This window comes from Myzus persicae, unplaced genomic scaffold, assembly GCF_001856785.1.
Source record: "Myzus persicae strain clone G006 unplaced genomic scaffold, MPER_G0061.0, whole genome shotgun sequence".
In the NCBI taxonomy this organism is placed as follows: domain Eukaryota; kingdom Metazoa; phylum Arthropoda; class Insecta; order Hemiptera; family Aphididae; genus Myzus; species Myzus persicae.
Window position 1 is genome coordinate 615,324 of NW_019103945.1, and position 18,066 is coordinate 633,389.

Below are 18,066 nucleotides of genomic sequence, written 5' to 3' on the forward strand. Positions count from 1 at the left end.
GCAGACAAAAAAAAAAACACACACACACATCATTGTGAAATCAATAGATTTATCGATCCGTTCAAAATCTAACATACACGAGTAGGTCCCAGAATGGTAGAATTTTCGATATAGGTATTTAACCTAGGTTCCGATTTCCCATATTTCCATGGTTTTTAGGTTCCAGAACGGGTAACTTTCGATTCGCATTCAGTTTTCTGTATACCTATACAATCTACTATAGCGGGGGTCGACAATTAATGCCTATCATGGCAGTCTAGACAATTTGAAAAAAAAGTTGCCGAGATCCAGAAACAACTTAAATATTTGTTAATAATTATTTACGTATTTATTTTCGTAACAAGCAGTGGGTACAATGCACTGTGTTCTTTCATCGTAAATATTATTGTAGTCAGCGATAAACGACGAACGCTGTCGTAATTTCTAAATACTTCATAAAAATCTAATCTGTGCGGAACACCAGGAGTTAAAAAAAAAATGTCTTGGCCGTACAGTTATTTCCCCTCGGCAGGCCCCGCATATTGCTGTATACTATAGGTACGCAGGCACAAAGCATAGCGTTGTAATAATGTGATAACGAAATTGAAATATCTATTTTAATATTTCTGGCGGTTTTATGTCATATTATACGTATAATATAATATGCTATAAGTAGGTAGCTAATACATTTTTTTTTCAATTCAAACCCGCTCATTTAGAAAATAGGTCAGTGCCTATTAGAGATTAAATATCGCTTTCCGTACCAAGTAGAGTATATATATAGATTAGGTATACATGGTCAATAATCGTTATGCGTTCATATTAATTCGACAAGTGTCAGAAACTTAAGACAGGTCAGTATTAACGTTATTTACTACATATGATATACTTCCTACGTAATATGATTCCAAGCTCTGTGCGAGCAACACGTCAATCACCATAGTGAAATTTAAATATTCTTATCTATAATTAGTGTTGGCTTTAATTATACTTATGTAAATTTTTTCTGATATCGAGTTATTACGAAAAATTGGTTTAAAGTACTCTCTTTTAACTCCAGGATTAACCAACCGTTTGCAATACCTCATTATTCTAAAAACAACTACTTCACAAATAGTCTGGTGAAAATACAAATACCTTTTTTGTGTAATAACTGATGTCAAAAAACTTCGGATAATGATCAGACATGTAAGTTGGTTCTCAAAAATAAACCATCGGGTAAGTGTGGGGTATATGACGTATAAATTTGCATACAAAGTGTATAACTCTCTTGCTCGAACGTTAATAATAATTACTGTTGGAAGCGTATTACGTTACAATAACATTATTGTTCAACTACAACCCACAAAATATTGCACACCTGTTGGGTATATGTACAAAAAACAAAAACTACCTAATTGAAATAAATCACTTGCGATCCGCATAATGATAACAGTAAATAATATGACATAGGTATACTAGCGCGATAACACCTGTTTCATGACCTCAATGTTTAAATGTTATTCTTGTTATTTTTAATATTGTAGTAATAAATTTAACTACATTTTATTTTATTTTAAATGATTATATAAAAACTAAAGTCACTAAAAACTAACAAGTAAAAGTCACTTTTATTTTTGTTCAGCTTGTAAAATAGAAGGATAAGCAATATAATTTAGTTAAAATCAGTGTTGTTTTTTTTTATTAAATTTACATTGCAAATGTATGTCAAAATACATTAACAAAATTTGATAAAAATGTAATGGGCACAACGAAAATATATTTTAAAAATAATACATATACTTATACATATACGTCAGCCACATGTCATTATTGACAGAAAGAATAACAGAAAAGAAGGCCATCCAACGATAGAACCCTACCTGCAACAGAAGTTATTAATTAGATAGGTATTTAGATTTCAGGTTTATTTTTTATCGATCACGAAATCATTTTATTAATGTTGAGCTGTTACATTACATGTTAATGTTCAGAGACTTGAAATTAATGTGTTTGTATGAGATTGTATTTTTCCACGGAAGTGCAGATTCATAAAACTGTACTCAAAGCCAATATTTTCAACCATACCGATATTAAAATACAATCATAATAATATTGCCAATCCTAGTTAAGATATTGATTTTAAAAAAATTTCCCTTGGCATAATTTATTTACATATTACATTATACAGAATAAACACCGACCGCAATTCGCATAAAAAATTTACAATATTACACAATTTATAGTGACCCGTATTTATATGTTATTTTTAACCCTAATGAAATCCAAAAACCGAGCGTTCAGCACTTTGACTGTCTACATTGTTATATTTCCTAGTACAACATCGTCCACTGTAGTTTCTACCATTAGATTAATTTACTCGCTAAGACAGACATTTCTTTAAAAAAATAAAGTAAACATTTTAACTCGCTGATGTTCAGGGGCTCATCATTGGTAAGCATTAGATAAACCGCAGCGGCAAAATGTTGACAATCACGAATTTCAAAATACATTTTAATGATGATATAAAATTATAAGCTCGACACAGAGTCGTGTAATGTTCAGCATTAGAGGTCAGATATTGATTGTTTTTCCGCGAGCATATAGGTAGCACCTATCCGGCACAGTCAGGTCAATCATATTATTATATGGGAAAACACACATATTATACAGTGCGATTCACCAAGGACGCGCACCCCAAATTGTTCGGTTAACTTTATTCAAAGCCCGATTTTTAGAATTTTGTATAGGTGCTTAAAGACCATGTATATTTCCAAGTTCTCAAGATCAATCAAACTACTCAGTATAGTAGAGTGTCCCGAGGCTAGACAAACTCATGCTTTTCAAACGAGCAACCCTTTTTTTATTGTAAAATATTTAGTCGATCGTTTTGTTTTTTTTGAAAATGTTGATGAACCTCATTCGAAACCCATACGGTTGTTATTCCGTAGTTATTAACATTTTTAAACTAAGAATAATAGTCGTCAAAACGGAAAATATAAAATACATGAACATAACATTATATACACGCTGTTCATTATGCTTTGATAATTTTTGAAAATTAGTCATTCATGTTGAATGTTGTTAGATTATATCATATTTAAAAATTCCAAAAATCAGATTTGAAATAAATGCATTGTTGAAGAAAAAGGGCGAAAGCATGCTTGGCGAATCACCCTGTATGCATCTAATACCTATACTCGTATTCTGCGGCTCATTGTTGAATGTTTTTGCGGGGTCAGGCGGTTTAACCATGACCTATTTTTGTTTGATATTATTTATTTATTATTATTATTATTTTCGATTTTACCAATGTAGCGCCATATACTATATAGACTATATGCAAGTCTGCCTATACCCATTGTCCACGTGTACTCAACACCCCATTTAGAATGTTCAAAAGAATCGCGGCGGCCGACCAACCCCTTTTTTACTTTTACACAAGCAATTACGATAATTGGACAATCTAATAACGCCACCACCACAATGCGTCATCGGAACAGTGAACAACAAAAAAAAAAAAAATAATAGGTAACTGAAACTAACTACACTGGTTACGACCTGCGAAAACCAATTGATATTGTGTTCCATCGATTATTATCGAAGATGACCGAGACCCTTGGGGTGCATCGAGGTCAATGTTCAACAGTATATAACACTATCTAAAGATGAAAAATCTACCAAATTTTTGTCTCGTGTAGATAAATTAAAAAATAATTTCCGATTGCAGTCATGTATAAGAGCCGTTGAAGAAGTAAATATACCGACCAAACATATCTAGACAAATTTAATTAGGCTTTCCTAATTTGATAAGCTAGTTATTTTTTATTAAACATAAATTATAAAATATCGTTTGGGTTGCATGAAATATAAATGTAATAATACGGTTCACTTAAATTGAACGGACTACAATAATGTGGTACATTAATAAAAACAAAAGAAAATCTGAAAAACTTTTAATTCTAATTATACAATAATTAATCGTCGGGGGCTTTCAAAGTTTTCCTTATTTCGTCACTGCATTTGTACCAGTAAACTGGTCACACAGTATTATAGCTCTGGTATAGTGGTATCTCATACGGTGGGAATATTATTATTTTTTTTTGTGTCATTTAATAATCGATTTATGATACGGCGTTCTGGATAGACGATTTAGCTACACACAGCTGTTGGTATACTTCTTGGCAATTTCGCAAGTATGATGACGTTGTACTAGATTCTGGGCGAAGCGATGAATGTATTGTTTCTACTGCGATGATGGGGTCTTTTTTTATTTGTGTCTGTCATCACCTTTAGAACAGAAAAAATACTTCGATTTTCTTTAAAAGAATATTTTCAGAAAGGAAAGTGAACCTAGTTCATACTGGTCAAAAAAAAAAATTCCTTATAGTTTTCAAAAGCGCCAAAAAAAAAAAAACAAATAAACAATTAAGGAAAAACTGAGATTTTTAAGCAAAACAGTTTTTGAATAAATCGATTTTGTTTTTTAGCGTAAACCAATAAGGTACATGCAAAGTTCACTGAATATTTATATTTCAAATTTCTATGCACCACAAAATGTTTGAAATATTGCGACTTTTTTGAGCTATTTATGAGCATAAAAAAAATTCGAGTTTTATTAGCTTTTTCTTTTAATTATTGTCGATAAAAGAATTGTCGCTCTGTCGAAAAACTTAAATGTAGTACAACGTTACCCGTGAGTTGTTGTTAGTGGGAATTCAAAATAATGTAAAGCAAAAATTCACAATAATTATTTACGAGCTTCTAAAATTAAAATGTTGACAAAATTCATCAAAATCACAAAAACGGTAAGTTATTTAAAGTTAGAAATTCATAAAAAAATTTCTGTCTGTGTCTAAGCTTTGAAAATTCAATACAAGATTTCCCTAAAGTTTTCATAGATTTAACTAAAAAAGTTTACGGGAAAGTCAAATTAGTTTTTTACAAGTGTTTGAAGTTAGATGTTGTATATTCACCCGTAAATTAATAATTTCTCAAGCAACGATTTATTAATTTTGTTATTATTCAAAAACTTATAATCTTAGGTGCTTTACATTTTCAATCAATATTTATTTTATCATTTTATATACAGGATACAATATTTTCAAAATATTTAAGCACGTTTTGTGTTGTTAATAGCCATTTGAAATTCTCTCTAATTCTCTTCTATTATAGTTATTGTCAATTAAATGTTTTAAGTTTGGTCAAAAAGTTTGAAAATTTACTACAAGATTCCTTAAAAGTTGTTATAATAACTGCTGTAGATAAATATATAAGATCAATATGCACGACTTTTTTTGTAAGTATTAAAGTTCAAAGTTATCAAAATCTCAAAAATATTCAAACTATTTTGTAGTTAAAAAATTATAAAATGTTCAATTTTTATAGCTAAGAAATAAAAACTAAAGAAAATTTTTTCATATTGTAACCATAAAATCTAAAATAATGTATAAACACGGTTATTTTTTACATATATTTTAAATGAAAATTTGGACGAAATTACAATACGTCAAAACCAAGAATAACGAGTTTAGTTATTCTGTTCTATTTTAAAAAATATATTATTTCTGAATACTTGAGACTTTTAGAGTACATTATTATATTGTATAATGTATAGGTACACACAATGACATTTTCAAATGCAAATTTTTTTTTGGCAAAAATGAATAACCTAGGTACTGTTATACTTATACCAAAAATTAAAAAATAAATTACTTTTATCACAACAATATCAATGTGCTCTGAATCGCTTTTCGTATACATTGACTTTATATGACAGAATTCATAATTAACACTCATTACAGACTCTTTAGAAGTCTAGACACCTAATGTTGTACAGCAGAACGTTACCTGCTTACTCGATTTGTATAGGTATTCGAATTTGCTTATCACGAGAAAAACAATGAAATCTTTAAATGTTACAACAGATTTGAATGAAATTACAAGATGTTAAGTTAGGCACTTACAGATTACACCATTAACATTTTACACGAAATGTGTTTTTGTCAACTGTTCAACTGTGTAGGAATATAATATGTACCTATGCATTCATAAAATAATGCATCAACACTATGCACTTTGAGTTTACAATTAATACTCTAACTCATAGGGAACAATTCAACAATAATAATGTGTCCGAACACAATATAATTAACATAATGACTTACAGCCGTCTGACACTGTTGGTAACAACTGAAGCTAAAAGTTTTGTTTTTCAGTTACATATAATATTTCGAACAGTCAACAAAAGTATGGATAAAGTGTAACAAATAACGTTCTCGACGCCTATAGATATTGAAGTGTATAGGTACGCTTATTGAAATAAAAAATATGATTAGTCAATAGTATAAAGCTAATGTCCAATTTTGCCTAACATATTTAAATAAAAACAATTATTTTATTGAATTAGTTGAAGAGTAAAAGAACATAAATAATAATTGACATTATTGATATAAGTGTACGATGACTTTTTGATGACATAGACTATAGAATAATACTGTGTAAGTCAGCTGGTTTAAATTAAATGCATACATGTTTATTAATTGTTTACGTATTTAAAAACATAAATATTATAATGCATATTTTATTTCAATAATCTTGTATTCAACATTTTAGGAGCTCGTTAAGGATTTAAATCTGGTCTACCGATGAAGAATTTAATAGTTTGTTCACTAGGACATGTCGTCTCTAATAGATTTATAGCAATATGTCTACTGACTTTATGTCACCATGCATGGTATTACGATACCTAGGAAGTCTTATTGTGATGTATGGGAAGCATTGTAATAATAACTAAATATTAGAGCTACACTAAATAGAAAACAAATCAAATAAAGTGAAAATCATATGCAAAATGCAAATGAAGTTTAGAAAATCAAATATATATCACATAAATTAACTAGTCGTGAAAATGTGCGAATCAGTAGGCGCAGATCCATAAAATACTAACAACAGGTGCTAAAAAAAAGAAAATGCTTATGTATTTCTATATTAAAATACATGATCTAAAATACAAATTTGTGGTTTAGAAGACAGAGGGTGCTTGAATACCCATAGCCCTTCCTTGAATCCAAGCCTGTTAGAATGTTTTTTCAACGTGCATTTCTAAAAAATCATTTTATTTTCCTGCCTATACCGCACACCTAGGTACTGGTATAGCAAATTGGATCTAGTTTGTACTTTGACCAAAATTAGAAATGTCCCAGTATTTTTACAATATAAACGGGAAAAACGAAAAATAGACTTTACATTTTCACCAAATATTTATTGGTGTTTGGATGTCTGATTTAATTATTACAGGCTGACAGACAGACCGTCTGATCAGAATAATTTTTAATCGTATAATATGATGTATCATTGAATTTATATTCAACATGTTCATTAGTCATTACCACATATACAGGGACCTACAAGAAGACACTCGACCGCAGCGCATATATTATAATGCACACATATTATTTTAATAAAATAACATTTTGATGTTATATAAATATATTTGTTTGATAATATAACCTCTGCCGTTGAAAATATCTCGGTGCACGCCACTGCAGGGCACATACGATGAAGTGATTTCCCTGTTTTTTATGTGTCGCACAATATTCAAAAATATACATAGACATTGCTGACCCAAATCCATTGTAACATTTAACAATGATAAAAGTATGTTAAAAATGTAGGACAAACAGTGTAATAATATGTTCAGTAAATCTTTAGACAGGCAGTACCCAATTATAAAATTACCGAAATCGTTAGTCAACGATAGTCAACTAAATTAAATATGAATAATTATAAGTTCGGAATATTTTAACAAAAATAATTTATAGATGATAATAGTGTTAGGTTTTGTATACATTCTTTATAAACAATAGTTTATGATATTATACGATAATGCCATTTTATACAATATGTGTAATTCACATTGTATAAGTCCTGGTAAAATATTATTGATTGAATTTGTCATAGAGGTTTTTATTGGTTATATTTGTCAATGACATCAGCCGTTAGCACAATATTTCGCCTTGAACTAATAACAACGATCAAGATAATATTTAAAACTAGAATGTCTAAATTATCAAACTACAAAATATGTATTCTCATTATATAAATACATAATACTCATTACTGAAATAGTAATTATTAACATCTAATGAATATTTTTTTTTATTTACAAGTGTAACTTATCAGTACTAACTTTCGGCATTATAAAGTCATTGGCATGATATTTTCTCGTTTCAATTCTACCCATATATTTAAATATAACCACTTTATGTTATAGAGGTACTTACTCAAATATTATCATTAAATAGTCACACAAAACTAATGTTACAGGAAAGGCTTTACACCAAAAATGTTTGGCTTATTTTATAAAATAAATCATTATCTAATATTGTCTTATAGTTAAATAATAAAATGTTAGTTTATTTTTAAATGTATTATTTCTTTATTTTCGTACACAGTCTGTTAAAAACTACCTTTGTGGAAATGCACGAGTCAACGACCTCAAGTCGCCATCCCGTGTTTAAAATATTATTTATAATATGTCTGTTAAAAATTGAAAATTCGTGTTTGAAAGAAATTATGATTTTTTTCGTGTTCTACAATATACACGTAAAAAATCTAAACTTAATTTCCTTGCAATATGCATGTTTTACCTGCGTATTGTTAACAAAAACACGTCAAGTGCTTATAATAAATTATAATAAAATATCTTCATCGCATTATATAGCCACTGAAAATAAAACGTGTACATTTTTACGAATTCGGAGTAATTCGCTAGTAATGTATATGTTTATGTATGATTATAATATCGTTATTTGGCCGCATATACGCAGTCTGTTTATTGATAGTCATTATTTACTTAGCATGTCAATAGTTGTGTTTGAAACAAAATTATGATCCACATATTTTTTACATCAGGCACCAATTAGACTTTTTCTGGCATGTTATGTATTTCCGTTATAATGTTAATGCCATTATATGCAATATTACAAATAATATTATCCAATGACATTGAGAAAACTACAAATATCCGAATTAAAGTGTTCGGGGACAAATTGTCCAAAATGCACTGTCCTTGGCAAAATCGTTCGAAATCAAAAATATAAGATACATATACAAATGGAGTAGACGTGATGGTATACTGTTATAGATACTGGTGTTTGATGACATGCTAAACTGAAGGGCTCAGTGCAAAAACCAGACAAGTCACAGTTTGCAGATTGCTCAGGACAAATAAGACAAAATTCTTAATCTCATTTACGAGAAACAATCCACAAATTGAGATATGTTTGGAAACAAAAGTGGATTTTTCTAATTTTTCTACAACAATATGTATAGATAGTTTTTGATAAAATTGGACTTGTCTGTTTATAGGTATACAGATCGATTGTTTAAGCATACTCATCTTATTTTTATGCTTAAGCTATATGCATGTACACAAATTCAGATTTTTGGAATTTTTAAATATACTTGAAGACCATTTTTTGCATAATTGACATTTTTCGTACCACATATGGATGATTTCAGTTTTTTAAATATTAACCTCCCTTTTTCATTTTTAATTATCAAGCAGATATTTTTTTGAGAACTTTGATTTATAAAAAATCAAAGGTCAAACTTGTAGTTGTTGAGTTATGCAACTTGTGTTCTGTGGATAATATGTCTGTGGTAATTTGTAAAAGTTGATAAGGGGCTTGGACGATTTAAAAAAGCTAGCAATTACTATTGACCTATCAATATAAATAATTTGTTAAAATGATCCAAGAAAAAAAAATTCTACAGCTAACATAACATACAGTTTTAGAGGCACGCGGGGTACGAAAATCACTGTGCAACACTCTATTTTCGTTTACATATCAAACGATATTTAATTACAAATGTTACAATTTCGTATAAATCCGATCAAAGTTATACATTCATTTAAGTATTCACTTCGACCGTGTATACTGACACACCCTTGCATTTTAAAATACATATTAATGTAAATCTTATATTGATTAAATACTTCAATAGTACAACTAACATTACATATTGTTTTATTTTTATTAAACCATTTTTAAGGATTATTGTCCTTAGTATAAACATTTTAATAATTCAGAAACTACTCATTAGAGTTTTGATTTAGATACGTTAAAATTTTCAAAAAATATCATCAGGCAAATAATTTGAAAAACAGAAGTTTGTATCGCCACAGGATACTTCTCAAATAGTACAAAAAATATCCGACATTTGAAAATAAGGTTTTCAGGTCTACTTAAAAATGATAAAAATCAGAATTTGAATAAATTTACTATTAAAGTTAAAAATAGGGGTGAGAGTGCTTAAAAATTCACCCTGTACATACGATCGTAAAACTATCTCGTCATTTTTATTTTCTCTCTTCATTTTTTGCGATTTTAACTGACACGCCCATTGTGTTATAGCTAGTATAATTTTCTATTGTTACAATTAATTTTGTTTTTTTATTTTATTTTATTAAAGTATTATATGATTAGTATGGTATTTTACTTTTTTTGTACATCACGTTGAATACTCATGAGTCATGACATTTGGAATTACAAAACTTCCTGTCGTTTAGAAAACTACATTATTTTTCTCGGAAATATTCAATACGAATTTGGGTCAATGTCGTCCATACACTGATGACTGTCAATAATCACCAATTTTGGTCATACACCTTAAAACAACCTTATTAACATCCTTAACATAGTAATATTTAGGTAAATTTAAATATATTATAACACGTAACACATTTTAAATGTTTTAATATTATATTTATTATATAATTAATAAATTACTTATTCTGGTCAATATTAAAGCCTCATATTCTGACATTAATATGTCATGTCGGGGATCCAAAAAAAATTACATTACATTTTTGTATATCGAACAAGGTGATGATCATTCAATTTAAAGCACGCATTATTTTATGTAGGATTTCTGTTTTGTTTTATTTTTTTCGATATTGATGCTTTATGAACACTTTTGAAAATTAAATATTTTTCCTTGTTGAATAGGAAACATTTCTTAACTTTATTCATATTTTCGTAGTTTACTCATTGTACACCTTCTATCCAAACAGTCACTAGAAATGTCAACATTAGTATAGGTATAACTTAGTAGTAACATCGAGTAAATAATATAATAGGTAGGTAATGGAAAATAGTGAACACTGCCGCCACCCACCTGTTGTGAATAATTAAAGCCTGTGTGTTTTTTTGTATGTACATTGAATTAAAACACGAAATTAAAATAAACATAGGTCTTGCATGCACCTAGGATATTATGTTAAATTAGTTATTATACTACTTAAGTCTCACACGCGATTTGCTTGGCATTTCGAATTTGCAATTCATATTTCTTATCCATCGACCATCGCACGCAATTCGGATGCACCTGACAACACAAATAGAACAATAACACTACTGCAATCATTTTATGATATTAATTGTTCACGTTTAACTGGTGGTTAAATTATTGTAGTACAACTTTTGTGTGTTACTGATAAAATAAACCTCTCATAACCATATACGATTACAATGTTGTTGTTGTTGTATTGCCTTAGGTACATGAAAAATATGAATCTGTGGTCACACAGAAACACAAAACCAATACCAGACTTAACCGCATTAAAATTATCATCCAATTATTAATATTATTTTTTATCTTACTATTACTGCAGGGTTTAGTTCTTTCCCTCTCAAATACGTATTTCAAACACTTGAAAAAATATCTTCAACAAAGTATTTTTATCTCTCTCAAAGTTTCTCACCTCACAGTTAAATCGAGTTAGTTCTTTACTGTTTATTTATTCATATCGATAAGAAGTTAACTAAAGTTAAACAATTGAATATACATATTTTTCTTCATTGAGTACATTACGAGGCCATATATATAGGGATAGAATAACTTTCAAGTTTCCATTTATAAAAAACAATTTTGCAATCCAATAATCATCAGTTAGGTACTCAATACATACAGTGGTCGGTAAGCTATTAAACGTTCATGTTTGTGTCTAGTACATTATCAAGTAAATCAAAAATATATGTTGTTTTGTTTTTATTTAAAACTTAATTTATGTTAATTATACAGCGCGGTTAAACAGCACAATATGAAATAAATAACGATACCTACCTATAATTAATTTTAATCACTGTTGTACCGTGTAAATATCTATAACAATGCATGATTTTTCAAAACCGTATTGAAAATTATTGTGAATATTACAATAGCCACATAAATAATTTAGGTAGCTTAATAATAAATATTAAGTTATAGTTAGAAAATTAACCAACTTAAAATTAAAAAAAAAAAATTCTGGAGGTTACCGGATTTACTGTAGACCGCGGAAACCAAACGTCTTATCTACGGTTAGAGAGTATAATGATGGTACCGTGTATGATGATCATCGTGTATCGCTACGGTGGATCTTACAGAAGACATAATACCACCTACACAAGACAAGAAAATAAATCGTATCGTATAAAAGTGCCGACACCCAAGTTATCTGAGTGCTTCATTCCAGGTATTAAATGTTGAACTATATAGTTCAAAACACTAAACATAAACCTATTCTTAATCGACAAAATATTAAGTAATAGCCCCGATTACGATAGAGCGTCCAAGTTTTTGTATTATAACATTAATTTTAATGTAAGTGCCTACTTACCCATTTTCGAAGTAACCATTCGAGTAATCTAAACAGTAGTGAAAATGAATTCTACAAGACAATATAACGATAAAGACCGCTGTACTCAATTTTAGATTTTAACGATTATATAACTAGATATTATGACAGTTATTAACTAGTTTGAATATTTTGTAATGCATAAAAAAATATAAATATTTTTTAAATATCGTTGGTGTTTATGTCCTATATTATTATAACTTGAAGTCATAATTTTATATTGGCGCTTATATCTTACTATTCTTACTATTTTTTGTGCAAATGATATTGTGTTACTATTTTTATACTTTTGGCACTTATGTCTTACAGGCCATGGATCGTGGATCATTGGTATTCGATGAAGGATTTAAGAGGAATTAAACATTTAAATAACCAAAACAATTAATTAGTTTTGGATACAGTCCATCTGCTTCAAATTAACCTGTTAACATTTTGCAAAACAACTTGGTGTAATAGATCAAAAAATGTATATTAAAAAAATTCCTATTATTGACTATGATTTGAAAAAAAAGTTTATTATAACTATTACAATGTTACAAAAAAATGATATCATACAACGTGCGTTGTGCCTCCAGAAATGAACTGCACCAAGTCTTTGTTGTAAAATGTGTACTCGGGTAAATTTAATGCAAACGGCTGGATATACCCAAAGGCCAGGGCGAATTAATTTTCATTTGGCACGTTATAGTACTTATATAGTGCAAAATATGGTAAAAACAAAAACCTTTGACCTTTGCTTTCGGAACTCATGTATTAAGCCTTTACGTGGCTGTACAAAAATTTAGTGTCACGCACAAAGCGTTCGAATAACTTGGAGAATGAACAAAATACCACTCGCCTCTCTTGCACAAAATATATGGCACGCAACTGCCATATTATGTAAAGTAAACATATGGTATATGAGGTATAACTACGTATAACGGTGAATTATGTAACATTATATTGACGTATAGGTTTTATGATATTATTTTCACATTGAAACATATTAATATTGCAACATATGTTAGTTGTGCGCGATTATAGGGTTGGACAATTCCCAATGTGGATTCCCGAAAATGTTCGGAAATTTCCTGAAATCGTGATAATCATCAATTCCCATTTATTTACTATTATGGTTTATAATCATATTATTTATATCAATTTGTTAGGACCATATCGCTATCTAGTAACCAATCAGCTTACTGCATTATTTAGTTATTGCGAAATAAATAATTTCCATAATTTAATTCATTTTTAAGAGTATGAGTAGTATGACAATTAATTGAGTAATCAATTCATACTTAAAATGTTGATTTAATCCATGATAATAATCAAAATTAAACTATATTACTATTGCTAGCAATGTTGCAATGCAATCATTAAAATATAATATAATATTTTTGACTGTTGTGTCGTGTGTGCAAAATGATACTTTTGCCCCCCTAGAAAAATTGTCGTGGGTGCAACTGCACCCTCATGCACCCCCCAGATGCCACCACTGCGTTTACTGATTAAGAATTTCTTATAACATGATACCAAAGGTCCAAAGAAATCGTACGTGTTGCAATAGCACGCGAGGATGAAATTTGAAAAATGTTCAGCTACGTCCAACAACATGGTAATGTAACATGGTTGTAACATGGTTAATCGTGTGCTAGTTGAACCTTATCAACCAATCACAGCAAAGGATTTAAGGGAATGTGTAAAGTGGAAACCTCACTTTTACAGAGGATATAAAATAAGGTTCATCACGGCCGAATATTAGGTTTGTAATGGAAAAATAAAAAAATAAATTATGCTTAAGAGCAATCAAAAAGCTCCATCTACGTCGTTAAGCTTTTCATACACTCATTGTTTGTCTAGTAGTTAAGGGTCTGTGGGAAAAATCCTGTGGTCTGTTTGGAAACAAAAGTTAGTATGGAAATAAATAATAATAAATTTGTCTTATCACCTTATCCGTGTATAATAATAATAAATCAATTTCACTTAAAAATTAATTTTTTAGTTTTTCAAATACAAAACTTAATATAGATTGACCTTGCATTTTCATACCCTCTGTAAGAGAGTTTTACTTCGTCCGCGCGTCTATTTTTTTTGAAAACATCCTCGAATGGCATATATTTTGCAGTCTTACAGACATATTTTATAATAAAGAACAATAAAAATATCAGGCATCAGCCAGTATGCTACTCAAGATAAACAATTTTACAAGTATATAAACAACTGAGTATCAAACAATAGGAAATAAATTATAAAGTAATAGGTTAGTTTTAGATTATTGTGTCATAACTACATTAAATATTCATGTTGTAGGTACTTACAGTAAATTAACAAAAAAACAATTTGTGCAATTTAACACTCGAGTGTATAGTGAACGATATTAATGTATGTAATTACTAGTTAACATATGATACTATCACAGATTATATAATATAATATAATATAATCTGTGACACTATCACGCTTAATTTACCTACCTATCTACCTACTTATTTATTATCTCGTTATTTGTAGAATATCGATTATGAACAATTTAACTGAAAACATAGTATAACATAATGTGTAAGATATGAAAATATACTAGCCAGCGTACAAAAAACCACTTATTTTGTACAAATGCGTTGATATTTGTGTTTTTTAGTTATTTATTTTTTGTTACAATATTAATAAATATCATATCATGTAAATATAAAATTTAAATATTAATAAAAAAAGTACATTAATTGTTTTCGATAATGAATCCAAAATACCTATAACGATCGATCGTTAATTTCGGTGATAGATTAGCATCGATGACATAGCCGACTTGAGTCCTAGAAAAATAATAATATACTAGTGTAGGTATTTTTATTTATTCTAAACAATTTTTCATTACAGACAAAATTCCCGATGACGAGCAATTTAAAAACGGTTCCAAGGATAGAGAAAATTGGGAAGCAGACGATACCGACAATACAAACAGAAATGATACTGGAATGTTTGCGTACACAAACGGTCATGTGAAATTTGACACACCGAAAGTTCCAGTAATTTTTGTGCTTGGTAAGTATAAAGTTGCTGTATAGCGATAGCTCAGCCTTTTGACCGAAAGTTTTCGTGCACAGGTGGACCTGGAAGTGGCAAGGTCACTCACTGTGACAACTTGATGATAGAAAAGCGAGGCATTGTTCACATTAACATGACCGACTTACTACAACAGTACACTGTTGGAAACGGTAAGTTCGTTTGGCTATCACCAACATTGAAAAATTACAATTTAGTCGAAGGTTTACCCAATGCTCGAATCGGAGGAAGAGGGTTGCGCGGGGACTGAGTACCTCGACCAATTTTTAAGAATTCAAGCGTCCCCCAAGTATTTTTTTTCGTTACAACGAGTTGTAAAAAGTAACGGGGACGCTTACTTTGTGCAAATAGTCAGAGTGCCACTTCTTAAGTTTTCCCGATTCTAGCACTGGATTTACATTTCGATTTACCGAGGGTCTACGGTAGATGGTAATTGGTTTTTGGTCACATTTGGTAATCAATAGTTTACGATTTGCACATATTAAGTGCACACACAGTCGTTTATTCATTTTTAGTGTGCTTAGGCGCCTATAAAAATATGTCGGACATAGGCTGCTTGTCCTAACTTTAAAAAGAATAAACATTTAAAAAATATAAAACAATGTAATTTTCTATTGGAGAGAAAAGACTGTAGTGTCCATATTATTTAGTTTACAAAAATATATGAAATATTTAATTTTTTTAGATAGATAATTACCAAATAATAATCAAAAATGTTACGTTATGTAAAACAAATATTTTTTAAATCGACTTTATATTATTACATAATTTAAACTGCTACGTATTACACTAAAATAAATAAAACGAAAATATATAGCCCTAACTGTATTAATATAAATATATAATATTAATAATAAATTGAGAAAATATTTTGAGTTATTTTAAAACTATTTTTAAAGTAACAAACCCCGTATTGTTTTTTTTTTTTATTCAATATTCATTTACAATGTTTAACTTTTTTAAATATATAAATACACCAGACTTTACAATTTCAATTTAAAGTTATTTAAAGTAAAATCATAGAGTATAACCTAAATATAAATCTTACCAAAAAAAATCACTTAAAGAAACATTTTGATACGAATCAGTGATTAATAGTTAATGAAAAGTTGAACAATGATTTAATATTTATTTAATAATCAAGGTACAACAAGTAATTCGATTTATTCTATGTTTTAAATAATTTTAACCATATTGTTATGGATTATTTATACAAACGGATGTTTCACGATTTCCAAAGTATTGTATTACCTAATCTAAACCTTAAATTGTACCCACATTGGGTACTTGTGTTCATCCTGAATTCGAAGTACTATTAAATAATACTATAGTTATCCAAAGGTATGCTTTTCTACTGAAAATGGAGTTCAATAAACAAAAAATATATTTAAAATACCTTCAGAATACTCGAAAACGTTTAAAATTTAAATTCTAATGCATATTGAAACAAACACTATTATTTAAACACTTTATAAGATCGATTTAAATTGCCCACAAATTTCTTTTTCGTTATCTTTAGATTCCTACCTTCGCCGGTTGACAAATTAGGCTTGGGATGATATAATCACTTTTTTTATACTTCCTTACTGTCTTGTTTTTATGCTAGAAACGAAAATCTCCAGTCAGTTATAAAAATTATAATATATTTATATTATAAAGAATAAAATGTGCTACACGTATGAACATATGGGCACTGAAGTGGAGTTTAAATCGTATGGGCGGAAAGATCGCCCCGTGGCATTTATTCAATACTTATAAGTTACAACTATAAATTAAATTTTTAATGAAAAAATATAGTGCATATGTTAAACGATCATCCACACCCCCTTTCATCATGAAAAAATAATTTTAGGTGCCGTATGCGGGCCGCATGTTACTTATGTCCCGTAAAAATGTTTATGAAAATTTCTAATATTGCGGTAGGTAAGTCGTGTCCAACATGCTCGGACGCAACTTAATAGCGGCAGGCAGGTTCCCTTTTTTTTTTTGCGTTCCGAATTTTACGAAATGATAGGAGCGAGAAAAAATCCATGATCAAATTTATTGAAACCCTCAAATGATCAAAACTAACAACAAATGAATGAATTTTATGCATTGTTACCCGATATTGACTAATAACAATGTTTAATATTTTTTAAAATTATTTTTAAATGCGAAATTATACCTGTTTTGAACACCTTTGTTACGTTTATTTTATTCTCATGTGCCCAGCTCTTAAATTAAGGAAAATTGCAAATTTAACAACCAAGAATGTTTAATATGATTCAGTAATTTCGACACAAAATTATCGTTCTACACGAAAATTACTTCTCAATAAATACGACATATAAGTTGCGTTCACACAAAAATGGTACTTTGAGTGGAGGGGGGGGGGGGTTATT

The 18,066-nt window shown here is 29.2% G+C and overlaps 1 protein-coding gene across 1 annotated transcript in view; it reads left to right on the top strand.

Annotated features, from left to right (window-relative positions):
• LOC111036740 (adenylate kinase isoenzyme 5) overlaps positions 1-18,066 on the top strand; it is a 44,211-nt gene that overhangs the window by 14,295 nt on the left and 11,850 nt on the right. Inside the window, exons 2-3 of the mRNA XM_022318877.1 lie at positions 15,500-15,664; positions 15,727-15,837. Of these exons, the coding sequence (XP_022174569.1) occupies positions 15,500-15,664; positions 15,727-15,837 (276 nt within the window). The remainder of the gene's footprint in view (positions 1-15,499; positions 15,665-15,726; positions 15,838-18,066) is intronic.